General features: G+C 34.4%; 2 protein-coding genes across 3 annotated transcripts in view; one reads left to right on the top strand and one right to left on the bottom strand.

Annotated features, from left to right (window-relative positions):
* Positions 1–2,962, top strand: part of Hcs (holocarboxylase synthetase-like protein) — a 65,175-nt gene extending 62,213 nt beyond the window's left edge. For both annotated transcript variants that reach the window (XM_023162916.2, XM_023162915.2), the window contains exon 15: positions 2,573–2,962. In XM_023162916.2, coding sequence (XP_023018684.2) covers positions 2,573–2,750 — 178 coding nt within the window. In that variant the 3' untranslated portion in view covers positions 2,751–2,962. The remainder of the gene's footprint in view (positions 1–2,572) is intronic.
* Positions 2,963–5,947: 2,985 nt separating this feature from the next.
* On the bottom strand, positions 5,948–6,334 carry LOC141481617 (ubiquitin carboxyl-terminal hydrolase 10-like). The gene has a single exon (XM_074173396.1). It carries the CDS (start codon positions 6,332–6,334, stop codon positions 5,948–5,950), a length of 387 nt encoding a protein of 128 aa, XP_074029497.1.
* Between the last annotated feature and the right edge of the window lie 11,406 nt (positions 6,335–17,740).

Genomic DNA, 17,740 nt, shown 5'->3' with positions numbered 1-17,740 from the left:
ATATATATATATATATATATATATATATATACAGGACTTTTCACGATGAGCGTTAATTAGCCGTTTCTGACAAACTATTTAACGGACCAACCTGAAAATTTCACAGTATGCATAAATCAATATGACCTACACGCCTAAAATATTTCAGACGAAGCGGCGTTGTCGCTTCTGCTATAAAGTAGCGGCTTCTTTGATTTTTCAAATGGATCACCCCGTATATAATATCATATTATGATTCATTATCACTTTGTCAACAAATTCATATACTATTTCCATGTACCTATCTATTACCGTTTAGAAGATATAAATTAATTTCGATATTTTTTTTACCAAACATGAACTTTTATAAATGCTGATAATCTTGAACTCTCTTGCACTAAAACGATCAAATTTGAAATGGAGTAGAGTGGAGTGATACTATAAGGATCTTCACTCCGAGTCATATTTTCATTTGCCTCATACAGGGTCTTCATAAAATGCAGATACTTTGATCTCATGAAAAAATGAGTGGAACTAATTTTTTTCAAATGGAACACCCTGTATATTTCAACATTTTTGAGCTCTACATCCAATTTTAGATTAACTTTGTTCAGATAATACTATTTCTATTTTGAACCGTTTTCGAGATAAACTGTTTCAAACGGAACCTGACGTGGTTTTCTTGCTCGTTTTTTTTTTTGAATTCATCACTTATTTTGGATATTCAACTTTTTTTTTATACTTAGTAATATTTTTTTGATCCAGTTTTTTAACTGTCTCAGATCAGTCAATTCGAAATTGGTATGTACCTACCTTAGAAAAAGTTACAACATTAAGGTGTTGGTCTCTAACGTACAACAGTACACAATAATATTTTTTAACGTCAGACTTTCGTTGGTGGTTTTGACTGATTGTGATAGCTACCAATTATAAAAGAATAATGTCAAGATTAGGTTACAGTAATGAAGATTTTTTTGAATTTATTAATAATGTATGGTGAGTGCAATAGAATTGCAAGTAGAACATGCCAAGTATTTCATGAAAGATATCCACAACTTCCGAACCCGAATAATAATGTGATAAATCGACTACTAAAAAACTGTAGTGGAATGGAACCTTCCGTCCAAAAATCATTCGTAAGAAGACTAAAGTGGATGATGATGACAATGGTATAACAATTTTGGGATACTTTCATGCATTTCCAAATGCTTCTCTGCACGAGGCTGAAAGGGAGATAGGTATACCCTACGTGACAATTTGTCGAATTCTTAATAAGCATAAATGGCATCCCTATAAGTTCTACTGTGTCCAACATTTGAAAGAGACTGATTTACCTCGTAGAGTGAAATTTTTTGAATGGTTACTTGTTAAGACTCAAGAGGATGAACATTTCCTTGACAATATCATATGGACAGATGAGGCCAAGTTCACAAAAAATTGAGTTTTCAATAGACACAACAGTCATTATTGGGCGCCAGAAAATCCCCATGTTGTCCGCCAAAGGGGTTTTCAAGAAAGATGGCAATTTAATGTATTTTGTGCCATAAAGAATGAGTCAATTTTTTATATCGAGTTTTATGATGATAATTTGAATGCATCAAAATATGAATATTTACTGAGGAATGGAATTCAAATGATTTTAAATAATAGCTCAGAAGAGAACGTGTATGGTACCAAATGGATGGTGCTCCACCCCATAATTCTCATTCAGTCAGCGAAGCTTTAACCGAAATCTTCGAAGAGAGATGGATTGGTAATAATGGACCTTTTCGTTGGCCTCCTAGAACACCAGATGGCAATCCATTAGATTATTTCGTGTGGGGTTTCATTAAAAATATGGTTTACTCTACTCCAATAACAACAATGGAAGATATGAAATCGAGAATTACAACTGCTTTCAATAGTTTGACTCCAGACTTGATCAGAAGCGCTACACATGAGAATCTTTTGAAGAGATTACATGTTTGTTTAAGTAGAGGTGGAGATATGTTTGAACATATTCTGAAATAAACTGACGATTAAATTAACTCATTAATTTATGGGTTTATTATTTTTAGTTCGTGTTCAGCGTTAATAAAACTACTGTTTGAAGAGAAGTTTCATTCGATGGTTGAGGAGTATTTTAATAATTATCTTTTCATTGTATTATCTGTGACTAATTGAGAAACATCAAACGAAATCTGTTTTACGAAAATGAGTGATGAACAAGGAAACCATGTCAATTTCCGTTTGAAACAGTTTATCTCGAAAACGGTTCAAAATAGAAATAGTATTATCTGAACAGAGTTAATATCAAATTGGATGTAGAGCTCAAAAATGTTGAAATATACAGGGTGTTCCATTTGAAAAAATTGAGTTCCACTCAATATAAAACTCCACTCCACTATAACTCAACTATAAAACCTCAAACGTTTTCATGTCAAAGATTGCTTGTCAAATTTTGTTATTACATTATACAGTACAATTTGTTTGAATTCTATTATTTTTAATCGATATCTTGTTTACTCAATACTCAAGTTAGCCTTTCTCAAAGTTTTTTGAGAAGTAATTCGATTGTAGTTATGATTTGATTGTAGTTTTCATTTTCTTTCAGCGATTCTGAGATCACCGTCAAAACCAAGGAGGGCTCGTCCGAAAAGGTGAGGATCGTCGGCATAGATGACTACGGACACTTGAGAGTGAGAGCCCAAAACGGTTCCATCAGCACAGTCCATCCGGACGGCAACAGTTTCGATATGTTGAAAGGCCTTGTCTCTCCCAAAGTGTTCTGAATCTGTTTATCGAAACGAAATTTTTGGCTGTTGAAAGGTTTTTCAAGAACCGCATATCGAAGTTGTGATTTCAGAAAAGAATGTTGTACTTTTAATGGTTATTGACGCCATTTTGTGAATGTCTACTTATACTTCTGTCTCAGTCCGGTTAAGATGTACTATCAATAGAATATATAGGAATGTTTTTTTCAATTATATCTCTTTTTAGGAAATACTAACAGTTTTACTTTGCAGCCATTATATACAAGGTGATAAGGAAATTATTGTACGCCTAGCGCCCTTCAGCTGTTTGTTGGATAACAAATGTGAAATTTGAAAAATAGCTATAGGTCGTTAAAGCCGATATATCTTACAATTACAGAAACAATTGAGAGTTTTTGGGCTTCAACGGAAATGAACCTTGACCAATAGAACAATAAGAACCTTTATATTTTTTCAAACCAATATTATTCTCTATAGTGAATTTTTTCTATTTGCTTATGCTCTAAAGATGTTCAAAATCAAAAAATCTTTATTTCCGTAGACCTAGGGAAGGCATGGAAAAAGTCACATAACTCAGTACAATTACATTGAGGTCACAATCATAAAACAACATAATTATAAGACATTATATAACATTTAGACCATAGAAGGATACAAAAATTTAAATTTAAAATTCCAAATCAGACTGAAAAAATTCATCAAGCGAATAAAATACCTTTTCACATAATAGTTTCCGAACTTTTTGTTTAAAGAGCTCTACTCTAGTTATTTTTTTAATGGATATTGGGAGCTTGTTGTACAGTTTTATTGACATGATATGAGGTCCATTAGTCACCTTGGCTAACTTATGACTAGGAATTGAAATGTTATAGTTTTTTCTCAGGGTGAAGCCCGAAAGAAGACATGTATCATCTCTGTTCTGAAACTTGGAGCAATTTGATTTAACGTAGATTACGCAATTAAGAATATACATGCAAGTAACAGTTAATATATTCAACTTTGCAAATAGTGGTTTACAGGAATCGAGTGGTTTTTTAAAACAAGTTGTTCTAATAATCTTTTTCTGGAAAATTAATAAGTCACTGATTCTATTGCGGTTGCCAAAACAAATAATACAGTAATTGAGGGCAGAGTAAACATATGCATAATAGTAACTTTTAAGAATTTCAATAGACACAAAATTACGTAGATTCCATATAACGAAACAATGTGTCGCTAATTTCTTCAGTATGAAATCAACATGATGATTCCAATTGAGTTGGGAATCAATAAAAACTCCTAAACATTTTTTATAGTTTACCTGTTCAATACTTTTAATCTCAGACCTAACCAATACACTACAATCAGTTTCCTGAATTGTAAAGAGAATGGTGTTGGTTTTAAGATTATTTAGAATCAAGCCATTCTCAGAACAATAATTTTGCATGTTGGATACAGCATCATTTGCTCTTACTGACAATGTTTCACATTCCGAACCACTGACAGTAAAAGATGTGTCATCAGCAAATTGTATAGAGCACTGTGGATGATTAATTTTTGAAAGGTCATTAACAAATAAAATAAATAGTGTAGGCCCCAAAACACTACCTTGGGGCACACTTGTAACAACGTTTCGATATTCAAAGAAAAATGACCCAGTCTGAAGCCTAACTTTAACAACCTGTGTACGACCAGTTAAATAGGTTTCAATCCATTTCAGACTTGGACCACGGACGCCCATGTCAAACAATTTATCAAGAAGAAGACCATGATGTATGGTATCAAAGTTATTCATAACTCATCTGATACTAAATTGTTACAGAACGATGTATCTAACTTGGTATGCTAGTCCGTATAGAATCAAGCATTATCTTTACTGGAAACAACAAATATAATCAAAGATTCAGGAATCCCTGTTGTCTCAAAAATATCATTCAAACCCCATATTGCAAATGTTACTTCTAGAGCACTAAAAATGTTAGCTTTCACTCTTAGATCTGCAGAGGAATTATCTCTCTCTTCCTTGAAAATCATATATTGTTCAGTTCTTCTTCATTGATATTGATATGCTTGAAAGTGTTCAAAACAAGTTTTTAAGGTACTCTGCATACAAATTGGGATGTCATATTGGTGAATTCAACTATAAAATTATATTGGACATTCTTAAGTTGAATACTCTGGCTCATAGAAGATTAGAATCAAATCTTGAAGTAATTCACAGAATAATCAATGGTAACATCAATTCATCAAAACTTGTTGAAATTATAACTTTAAATGTTAATCCAAAGAGAACAAGAAATACAGAAATCTTTGAAATATAGTTCAGTGTTCATATAAAAGTATTTGTTTCTAAAGATTTTTTCTTCCGTGTAATTCAATGTTTATATGAAAGTAACTGTTTCAGGAGGCCCGTTTTCTTTAAATTTGTGTCTGAAAGTTACTTTTTTGCGTGATCTACACATTGTGTGAAGGTGTTAATTATTTTGTAGAAATAGGCAATGCTATAAATAAATAAATGAATGAATAGGGCACTATGACGTAATCAGTACAAATATTGTTGAAGAACTTGATGCAGCAACAAACGAATAACGAAATTTTTTCGTAAATTAAGATTTATTTAATCTTTCCTAAATATCTTGAGAAGTAGTATTTTTACACCGAAGTGTACTTCGTTTACTATAAAAATTTTCAAAGATACTATGTGATTTATTTTTTTGTGCTGTTCTATCCCATTCTCAGTTGATAACTAATTACTCCGTTTTTTGAGGGCACCTAAAAATGAACCGCATAATACGTTTTTTATAGTCTAAGCTGAAGTTTAAAATTATTACGTTCACTCAAAATCTTTGAGATGACTGATGTGAAAAATTGTTTAAAAAATGGTACGTGAAGTGGTGAAAAATTTCAATCCTTGAACTTTTCCTTAAAAAACTAAGCAAACTTCATCTTTTGTTTCCCACAATACAGCTAAGCTGTATAAACATCTTCCTGTAATATTAAAAACACTAGATCTATCGACATTAACAAATAACTATTGAAATCAATGCCAAATTTATCAAGAAACTTACAAATTCAATTTTTACATCATGTCATGAATTACAACAAAATGAAAGAATAAAAAATTCACTAAAAACAAAAAAATATCAAATTCAATAAAAACTTGAAAGAGAAATTCCGTATTATTCCAGACGCTGAACTCTACGTAAAAGCAGCAACCCCATCCCCCTAGAGGGGAGTTATTTAGATCGGATCATCTCGCTTTTTCTGTAGAACAGCAAATAAGGAACTCGCGTTCCCTGGGGTTTCAGTACGTATTCTTCCTGCACGGTCTTGACCGAAGAGTCGTCGTACCTTATCCAGCAGTTGTGGCCGACGTGGAAGGCATCGGTCACGTAGTGTCCAATGTTGGCATTTTTGCCTTCGTGGTAAACGACGGCGAATAGCTTGCATTGCTTCTCTGTTGGAGACTGTGTTTCCGACAATACCAAAGTCGAATCAATCTTCAAGTCAAATTCAAAATCCAAAGCCTTGATAATCTTCGCGCAACGGTCGTGGCTGTATTCGAAAAACTTCAGATGCAAAATGAGGATAACGGGAAGTTTGAGAACGTAATTTGCTCCCATGCTTCGACCTTCTCGTTTGTTTTCGACGAAGTCAGTCCCTCTAAACTGTTCTTGGAGACAAGTACCTTAAGCGCTTCTCTGACGGTTTTCACTTTCTCAATGTTGAGTGGCAGGCGGGATATTCTCAGTTATGAGGTCCTCGTTGCGATGAATGTTCGACTTTAGTTGACCCCCAAAGATGTCACTTATCGGTGTACTGGTGAAGTCGAGCCTTCTGGTTGGATGTCCTTTATTTTTCGATTCCATTATTGAAATATACTTTTCAGATAAAGTGCACAGGTATCGCTCTTAAAGCGTCTTGAGGATGTTCCTGTAATTCTTGTGTTTTGTACTTCAACAAGAAAATGACCAAGAATATTTTTATATAGATTTAAAGTAAATTATTCGCATTCGATTTTCATTAAAGTCCCAACAGACTTCATATTTATAATTGTCTACCTTTTCTTCCTCAGACATACATATGTATATATGTTTATTGTGTAATACATCTGTTATCTGTAGAGTAGGGATGGTGAGTGTAGGCCCGAGAAGTTGTCCTCCTAGGTCATCGTCCATCCTGTCCTTTCTAGGTAGACAGGTCACTAAGAGACATCTCCTTTATATCGTCAGGTTTAGGCCAAGACTCGCCGAACACACACCCGCTTTGGCAACCTTGAGGTGTCTCACGGCGACCACCGCGAATGTTTTGGAAGGTGCAGCGACATTACTGTCGTTGGGCGGCTTCTTCAACCTTCTTGGGGTTCCCTCCGTGGAGGTGCACAAGTGAGGAAGCTTTCCTGCAGAGGCAGCCGGTTCCTTGCCTTTATTCAAGGGGGAGCTCTTGGCACCCGCCGCAGGATTGGTTTTTGTTTTCGTTGTTTCTGTTTTTGTGTTTGTTTCATTCATGTGGGTTCCCATGAGCAGCAAGGGATTAGTTGGTCGCTTCTGGCAGAGCCAGAGATGACCAAACACCTCAGAGGTAGGCTGATTACATGAGGTTTTGCCTGGTTCCCCAAGGGGATCGTTCATAACCGCATATCACCCTGCGGCCATTCAGCTATCTGCACGATTCCTTACACCTTAGCTTGTGTAGGCTGATCCACTGTGGCTTTTGGGGTGTTTTAGTTCCCCTCACCCAACTTATTTCTGCCACTGACCAGGAATCCGGCGACTCCGTCCGTAACGCCACATGGGTTTCCCGGAAAGGGCCCCAGTCCTCTGGCCGTTCCCCTATCCGCCACCTGAGGACGCGACCGATAGGTAGCTCAACCCACGGGTTGTGTTATACATATCTGTATAAGTATAAGTAATGATATCTTTGAAATTTCAACACATCTGTTTTGGGAAATGTTAGTTACAAATAAAAGTAATTTCCTATCACGTAGTAACGGCTACATCCATCAATGTATTTTATATTGTCAATGAATTGATGGATGTAGCCGTTACTAAGTAGTAGAAGATCATCATAAAAATGAGATAAAAACCTTCTTATGTTTTAATACCACTTTGTATTTGTAACCAACGTTATTGCAGTTTCATCATATAAGGACGTTTTCAAACGAATACAATAAACTTATATACCTCTACAACCACTCTGGTAATAGCAGATGGTCCTTAATGACTTAATTACAATCTTGTCTGCTTTATCTTGGAGAAATCTTAACTTTATAAGCTCAAGTGTCTGGATTTTAATAGTGTTTATGTGAGACCAATCATTCCTCAGACTGCAACGACAAGTTCCCGAATCTAAAGATTAAATTTTGCACTATGCAGGCAAGGGTTGGAAACTCAATTATTTGGAATAATTGGAAATCCATTGTGGATGTAATCTAATAATTGACCAGGGTTTTCTTATTAGCTTACCCACATTGTCCCAGGTAAACAAAATTCAGGTGATAAATTCATTAAGGACCATCTGTTATTACCTAGAGTGGTTGTATAGCAGTGGTAGCCAACCGGTCGATCGCGACCATTAGTCCAGTCGATCGTGGCAAGGCAAAAAATATAAATAAATAGACCAGACTGCGCAACGTGATTACCAACCACTACAGCATCATCTTGTATCATTTTTCAATCGCTGTTCCGTCACGGTATTTATCCTCTATTCTACGCAGTAGTCTTTTGTTTTCGGCACGCGATGACCAATAAGCGGGAAACGTGTGGAATGCGGGGGAGGGGCGTGTGTCAATCCGTCCCGTGGTCACGCCTCTGATTATGCTAAACTAGTGGAAGATACTGCGACGCAATGCTAGGACCTATAAATGTTGAATAAACATCATCATCCCAGACTTCCATTCCCAAGTATTAAGTAAATTTAAGGAAACAATCTCATATGTGATACGAAAAGGAACTCCTAAGACTGTTCAATAAAAAATATTTTATGATTGTGTACTAAACACTATGCTGTTTCATTTAAGATTTCAAGAAGTATGTAAGTGGTAGATCGCACAGGGTTTCGTTAGTAAACAGTAGATCTTATGTCTAATCAAGTTGACCACCCCTGTTGTATGGGTAAGTGAGGGCATACATTGTTGATCATTTCAGTTTATTGTATTTGTCCTCATATGACGAAAATGCACTAACGTTAGTTCCAAATACAGAGTGGTATAAAAAATAGAAGTTTAATTGCTCATTTTCACTTTCTTATTTATAAATGACTTTGACAATAAGATATGCTCAGGAAATGAAATACATTTCTGATTGATTGAGTTGTTTGACAATATTTCTCTAAATGACGTCATAGTGCTGTCATATGCAATTAGCATAAAATGGCTTCTAATCGCCATTTTGAATAGAAATGGTCTCTTTTATGTCTCTATCGAGTTATATAAAAATAATACAGGCTTCTAAATAAAGTTCTTGACTATGGGTAGTTTCCAGTTGAAAACAGAAATAGGTTCTCAATTGTTTTATAGTAAGAAATGCGTTCAGATTTTGAAATTTCTCATTCCCCAAGTAACAGGATGATGCTGCAATTATTTTGTTGTCACCTGGTATAGACAATGATGCAACAACAGCCGAGCAGAACAATGCTTTGTTTCGGCCTGTGTGTTGGCCTTAAAGGGTTTGAAATTCTGTTGTCGGTGGTAACTTCACACCCAGTGGATGTAGAATAGAACCGATAACCGCAGGAAGGCAACAAGTCCACATTATGAAATTTTTGCAGGAGAGACTAAAAACGTTTGTACACTGTACTATGCAAATGATTTTTTTTATAATGCCTTTCCTTTGTATTGGTATATACACACTTTTGAAACTTTTCGCTAAATATTTCATCAGTTCGGACTTCCATTGTCTAATATAATATAAATTGATTTGAAATCTCTGAAAAAAATTAAAATAACAATTTTATTAAAACAGAAGACTGAAATTACAAAGAAATAACATACAAGCAACAACCAAAAAAATAAAAAATTGAAATATTAATAAAAGCTGAAAATTAAAAAACTAAAAAATATTATTAATAAAAAATGAAAAATTAAAATTGAAAGATTCCAAACCAAGTTACGTCACGACATTTTAATTGTTAGTATCCATAATCGTCTTCGGGTGATAACTGGACTTATTCCTCCGAGATCTGGCTATTTATAGGTCATTCGAGTGCTTTCCCCTCTTCCCTCTCTCCGCTTCATTGGTGATTAGAGGTTTCCATATGTTACGTATCTCTATGCTAGCTTGACTAAATGCGTTGTTGGACAACATATACGCGGCTTCCTTGAATTTTCTTCTAAACCAGTGTTCCTCCTTGTGGATGATTTCAGCTTGAGCCCACTTGATGTTATGTTGGTGAGTCCAAACATGCTCTGCTATTCCGGATTTGCTGGTTTCTCCTCGCTGTGTGTGTTTCTTGTGCCCAGCAATGCGAACTTTCAATGGCCTCTTAGTTTCACCTATGTATAATTCTCCGCACTCGCAGGGTATCCGGTAAATGCAATTCTTGGAATCGCAGTCCGCGTTTGGTACCTGGTTTTTGTGAGGCTGCTACGGATAGTGTTCCCAGATCTGAAACAGGTCCTGATGTTATACTTGGACCCAATCCTTCTTATCCTTTCCGATAATCCTAAAGTTATACAAAAAATAGGGAATTTTTTTAAATTTTGAATATGTTTATAAGGTTGCCATAATGTTTTAATGTGTGTGTGTGTGTCTTTGAATTGAATTTTGGGTTTCACATAATCACTTTAAATATTTATTTGGTTCCGATATCAAATGAAAATCCAGCAGGTGAAATCTCCGTTAGAAATGAATTCGTAACAAGTGTGAACACTAGAATCTGAGGTTGGTAAAAACTACAAACCGCTCTTATTGCTGTGGAAGCGCATTCGAATAGAAAGCAAATCGTACACCTTCCTTCACGATACCACGCAAATACTAGTAAGCAGACATGTTTCATTTCTGTTGTAAACGATGAGTTAACTGTTTTAGAACCACTAGGTTTTAATCAATCAATCAAACATTTATTGAATCAGTTTTCTTTCACAATCACATTAGACAAAAAAACATAACATCATCAGAAAATACACCACTCAGAAATTAGATTAGTTACTTCATTAGCTTTGACAAGATCATTTATAAAAAGCAAAAATAGAAGGGGTCACAAAACAGAGCCTTGAGCCTTCCAGAATTCATTCCACTCACACAAAACAGCTGACATACCATTAAACTTCAAATTGTGTAGCAGTATGTCATGGTCAACGAGGTCAAAGGCTTTGCTCAAATCAAAAAATAATCCTAAAGTCTGCTGTTTGTTTTCCAAGATTTCCAGCGCATGTTTAATGAGGTGATCAATTGCACCAGCTGTATATTTATTTCTTCTATATAAAAGATAAATACACAAATGTCTCGTTGCTTTTCTGAGGTGCCTGGTTCAATTATTCACTGGTTTTATCGACGAAAACTGTAAAGTCCTGACATTTTGAATAGAGAAAGGCAAAGTGCAGTCTGGAAATAAATAGTACGCCCTGCAGTAATTTGTCTCATAACCTCCCCTCCCCTGGATTATTGATATCTTCGTTTCCCATATTGATGGGTGCATAATGAACTGAATCTCAAATTGAAACCCAATTAATGTAAGTTGAAAAGTTCAAAAAATCTTGTGTATTTTTTAAGCAACTCAAGCTTATACTTATTCAAATGTCTTTATTAAAAATACATTACCTTGGTGTCTGCAATTAACGTTTTTCTCTCTCGTATTGTGGATTCGTTCTTATATAGTCGTCCACTTCTGTTTTATCAGAATAAAAAATTATTTGTTTTGGTCTGTGCTTGGGATACTAAATTTTTCGACATTAGCTATATTGGATATATTGTATCATCTATCAAATATAATATATTTTTTGAATGTAAACTGTTTGTGGTGTTATATAGTATATAAGTAGTTTTGAACCTTCATTCCCAATAAATTATGTTTTTCTATAGTGACATTTTTATTACACATTCCTGATCCACAAGACATTTTGCTGGTTAGTGATCTCGAAGATTTATTGAAGATCAAAAGTTCTTTTTGCCGACATCTTTTGGCTAAGCTTGTGAAACGTTCTACCACACTTGTTGTATATATAGGGGTTCTTACCCTATGAAGACGTGGAAGACCCACACAACTTTATGACGAAATTAACAAAACTTTTGATATTACTGATAGCAAAGCGACTGGTCTATAGTTATTTGGAAAGTTTTTCTTGACCTTTTTGAGAATGGGCTGAACGCGATCAATCTTCCAACAACAACAATGTTGGATTTTGTTAAGTTTTGATTAACAGCTTTTGCTACCAACAAGAAGCTTCTAGACCAGTTGGGATTGGCAAGCAGTTTGTCCCTAATTCTCTGAATGTGAAGTTCTTTGCTTTCCCTTTATCCAAGTTAGCAGCTGTTGGTAGCATTACCAAAACTAGTTAGGTCTTTGACACTGCGATTTTTGCGCTAATGCCGGTAGGCAAGATTTTTGGAGGAGTCAGCTTGCTCGCAATCTTTCTTGAACCAAGGTTTGCCGTTGGAAGGTCGTTAAATTGAAAAAGGAATATATGCATCCATGGATGATAGAAAAACTTCCGTGACTTCAGAAGCACAAGTTGATCGATCATCAGAGCTGAAACAAACATAGGGGAAATATCAGAAATGATCTTGAAGATCCTCCCACTCAGCAGATCTGTAATTCCAAACTATGCGCGGCTTAGATTGTTCCCCAACATTCATCGGTAATTTATTCAACACTGAAATGAGTTTGTGGTCAGAAGATCCCAATGGAGACCTTACGGTGACTGTGTAAATTTCTGGATTGCTTGTTTGGTGTAAAAAACTACAGTGAAGGCTCGTGCATTGGAGAACAGGGGAGGCTAAAGTCATAAAGACTATATAGGTACACACAGAAAAGCCCGCCAGAGGCGCGAACATTTTTTGGGGTACCGCACCAACTTATTTAAAGCAAAATACGTAATATTTACATAAATACAAAAAAAAATTGTGTATTGCCGAAAATTATACGTATAATACTGACCATTAAAAAGGGTTGTCTTTGAGTTATTTAATATAAATGAACTCTTCTCAGTCAATAAATAATACTCTTCTCTTCTAATATAACAGTTTTATTAAAAATTGCTACAAAAGCACAAGTAGGTACTTAATTATGCTTATAAAAACATGTCTAAAAGTAAATGTTATTATCCAGCAAGAACCAACGGGAAGGTAAGAGAAGTGTCTTGCCAGGAAAGGAAAGGAAGGATGGGGTAGGAAGGAAGATTAAAACTGGTTTGTTTATGTGAATTCACAAGGAACCCGCAAAGTACTTTATATCTGCGGTCATTCAAGTTGAATATAGTCAGCGAGGGTCCCGTATTTTGAAATGTGAATTGGAAGGTGTATTTTGTAATTTTGGATAGGCAGAAAAAAAAATAAAAAAAGAAACTAAAAGTAAACATAACATTCGTTCTTAACCAAGACGATATAGCTGTTGCTATATTTTGTTTGCTAAACAATTTTAATTCACAAGCCGAAAATATATGCTCCATAGATTTAAAATGTCTTTCTGTAGAACGAGGTAAATTTTTTAAATCGGGGTATCCTATTTTAGACCACGTTTGGTATTCGGTTTGTACGGAAAATAAAACATAGGGCCAACAAAAAAGTTTTTCTCGTTTAATAGAGCTGGTTAACCAATCGCATTTATCGTACCAACAATATTAAATCCTCGATTTAGTCGATTATCTGACGCTTTAATTGAAATCAAATTTGGTTGAGGCCTTCCCAGAGTTTTAGTAATGTAAAATTTATTATCATAATATAAAGACTAAAAATTATTTGTCAGCAACCAATCAACTATATCGTCAGATTTTTTAATTTCGTCCAACTTATCCATAATAAATGGACAAAATCTTACCGAAAAGTGAAAACACCTTGAAATTGAAAAAAACACATTAAAAATATTACCAACAAAGCACTGCTATAATACAATACACTAAATAAACACTAAAACGATTTACCGAAATATTTTTCAGTCCGTGTCTGTCACGGCATCCCGTCCGAATAATTAAATAAAAAACAAACGCATTCGTACACTAACGGAGACTAACTGGAGGCTAGCCTTTCCTAACGCTATAATTTCTGCAACTAAAATTACCAATCGGGACGTATGTCGCTGGTTGGATCTGTCTCGTGGAACCTGTGTTTTTTAAAGCGGTCGGAGGCTTGGCTCCCTTGCAACGTATGGCATTTATTATTCCGGGTTGATGGTTTATTCGTTATTCGTTCATGGGCGGTGCGTTTGAGGTTTGTTGATGCAGGAAACAGTGTGGTACGTACTACGTAGTGAGTGATAGTGTTTTTTCGGGCATATTATGTATTTATATTAAAAATTAATGGTAAAGTAATGATACCCAAGCATTTTTAGAAAAAAATAATCATAATTATTTGTCTAAATCTTTTAATTTATTGTGATGAAAGCCTCAAATTTTATGGGGAGGCTAAGCCTCCCTTGCCTCCTCTGACGAGCCGCCACTGGAAGACTAGCATATTCTCCATCACGATCAAGAATTCTGGTTGGATCATTCATAATCTAAGTAAGTACGCTGCTTATTGCAAAGGAAGTGATTGTGGACATAGACCTTCTTACTGTCGCGAGGTTCAGCGGAACATTTTGAAAATATACCGAACTGTATAAAATAAATAATAACGAACGTATTTCGCCCTGTTCGAAAGTTAAGAGCGGAACTATTCACGTTCTCACAGTATATCATATTTATAAGTATCATGTTTGAAAATTTACCGTGGAACGAGAAAAGTTGTTAAGATCACTGGCAAATATATATTTGAAATCGCTGGATTCCTTTGTTGGAACCTCCAGTCATTTCTACAATCTATCTCAGTACTCTAAAGTTGAATTTTTAGAGGTGTACCTACTTGAGCTATCTTTCTGGCATAGATCCACTCAAATGATTCCAAGATTAAATTTTTTTGATTATCTTCACACGCCGATGGGCTAATCTATTGAAGCAATTTTATGATAAGCAAACAATGTTTAACATATAAAAGTTTATTGATGAAAAAATTATTGTTATTGGTATCAATAAATTATTCACAGTTATGAAACAATTGTTCGAATAATTCAATAACAGTGGACGACGAACTTTTTGAGAATATTTAGTAAATCACAGGCAGTGAGGCAGTATCCAATATTACGGTGAAAATTATGAAAATAATTCGGATACCAAGTTGTACTTATTGTATAGTTGGCTTAGAATGGATTATTGCGTTCTGAAGAGACCATGCCCGGTACTGATGATGGGGCAATCACCCCGAAACCAGTCTATCGGATGGTTGGACCGATCAAACGAAATTAATTTCTGCTTTTCATAGTGGGAACTAATTTGCGACGAATCTTCCAAGTCGAAGACGTTGCACAGGTGCTTGATGGTTTTACTTCAACTCTCTGCGCGGCATTAGCTGGGTGGGTTGTTTGTTTTTCCGTTGGGTATCTGCCACACGTACCTACAAAGTCGTAGGTCTGCATGACAGGAACGGGGCAACCTTCAGCATGTCATAATGCACCTCTCCGGAATATTAATCATTATTCCGACTTTCACCCCGGAGTATGCTTGAGGAGTTGTTTCCTGGCTCTGTCTGCAGATGGCGCAGTGGACATCCTACTGAATCAACTGCAGAGAGATTCAATGACTAGCAGCGGCGGCTCGTCAGAGGAGGCAAGGCATAAAATTTGAGGATATTCATCGCAATAACTTAAAAATATTGACAAATATTTATGATTATTTTTTTCTAAAAATGCTTCGGTATCATTACTTTACCATTAATTTTTAATATAAATACATAATATGCCCGAAAAAATACTATCACTCACTACGTAGTACGTACCACACTGTATCCTGCATCAACAAACCTCAAACGCACCGCCCACCCACGAACGAATAATGAAGAAACCATCCACGCGAAATAATAAATGCCATACGTTGATACGTTGCAAGGGAGCCTAGCCTCCGACCGCTTCAAAAAAAGCAAGCTTCGCGAGACCGATCCAGCCAGCGACATACGTCCCGAATTGTAATTTCAGTTGCAGAAATTATAGCGTTAGAGGAGGCTAGCCTCCAGTTGGTCTCCGTTAGTGCACGACTGCATTTGTTTTTTATTTAATTATTCGGACGGGATGCCGTGACGGACCGGGACTGAAAAATATTTCGGTAAATCGTGTTAGTATTTCTTTATAATATTTGTTATTTGTGTATAAAACAGGCAGTATTGTATTATAGCAGTGCTTTTTGGTAGTATTTTTAAAGTGTTTCCTTTCAATTTCAAGGTGTTTTCAGGTTTTCACTTTTCAGTAAGTTCTTTTTTCCATTTATTATGGATAAGTTGGACGAAATACAAAAATTTGACAAAATTTGACAATATAGTCGATTGGTTGCTGACAAATAATTTCAAGTCTTTATCTTATGATAATAAATTTTACATTATTAAAACTCTGGGAAAGCCTCAACCAAATTTGATTTCAATTAAATCGTCAGATAATCGACAAAATCGAAGATTTAATATTAATTGGTACAATAAATGCGATTGGTTAACCGGCTCCATTAAACGAGAAAAACTTTTTTTTTGGCCCTGTGTTTTATTTTCCGTACAAACCGAATACCAAACATGGTGTAAAATAGGAAACTCTGATTTAAAAAATTCACCTCGTTCTACAGACAGACATTTTAAATCTTGGTTCTTGCTGAAAAATAAAATTTACTTTTAGACCTGTTTTTATAAGCATAATTAAGTATTTGTGCTTATAACATATTTATAGCAATTTTTAACAAAACTGTTACATTAGAAGAGAAAAGTATTATTTATTGACTGAGAAGAGTTCATTTATATTAAATAACTCAAAGACAACGTTTTTTCTTGCTTCTTTAATGGTTAGTTTCATACGTATAATTTTCGTCAATACACAATTTTTGTTAGCATTTATGCAAATATTAGTATTTTGCTTTAAATAGGTACGGTACCCCAAAAAATTTTCGCGCCTCCGGCGGGCTTTTCTGTAAGTATATAGTCTTTATATATATATATATATATATATATATATATATATATATATATATATATATATATATATATATTTTTTATATATATATATATATATATATATATATTTTATATATATATATGTATATATATATATATATATATATATATATATATATATATATATATGGTTTAACAAGAACAGAATATAAAAATTTCACAAAAGAAAGTTAAACCCTTAATTAAACTACATTCAAAATTGAAAGAAGAAGATCCGTTATTTGAAAAGTCACATGTAATTTACGAAATTCCCTGCAACAATTGTGATAAGATATATATAGGTCAAACAACAAACAATTTAAAAACCCGCATAGCTCTTCATAAATGTAATTGTAAAAAATTTAAACGCTCTAACACAACACGTTCTAGATAATGATCATTCAGTCAATTATACTGACACCAAAATTCTCCATTTCGAACCACATTCAAATGAAAGGCAATTTTTGGAAATGGCTGAAATCAAAAGTAAAGAAAACAATATCAACAAAAAGACATACATCGACAACCTCAGCAAAATTTATTCATTTTTACTAACAAAAAAATAAAAATCTGAATACATCCTGTAATATTCACACAATATAAATTACCATGATAAGCGACATTGGACAATTAGAAAAAGTATTTCACATATTCAATGTCAAAAAGTTGTCATTTTGATGTTGAAGACTTCTTTCAAAATTAAAATTTCTAAATTAAATATCCTCACATAACACAGGTATGCTGTTGTATCCGTTATGTTTTATATACATATTTATTATGTCCTTTTTTATATTACAGCCCTCGATAAAGCTAATAAACGTTATCGTATATATATATATATATATATATATATATATATATATATATATATATATATAT

The sequence above is a fragment of the Leptinotarsa decemlineata genome, unplaced genomic scaffold (genome assembly GCF_025532065.1).
Source record: "Leptinotarsa decemlineata unplaced genomic scaffold, Ldec_3_MD MMD2_tig00000251_RagTag_RagTag, whole genome shotgun sequence".
Lineage (NCBI taxonomy): Eukaryota > Metazoa > Arthropoda > Insecta > Coleoptera > Chrysomelidae > Leptinotarsa > Leptinotarsa decemlineata.
Note: the sequence above shows the minus strand (reverse complement) of the source record. Positions and strands in the feature narration are given on the sequence as shown.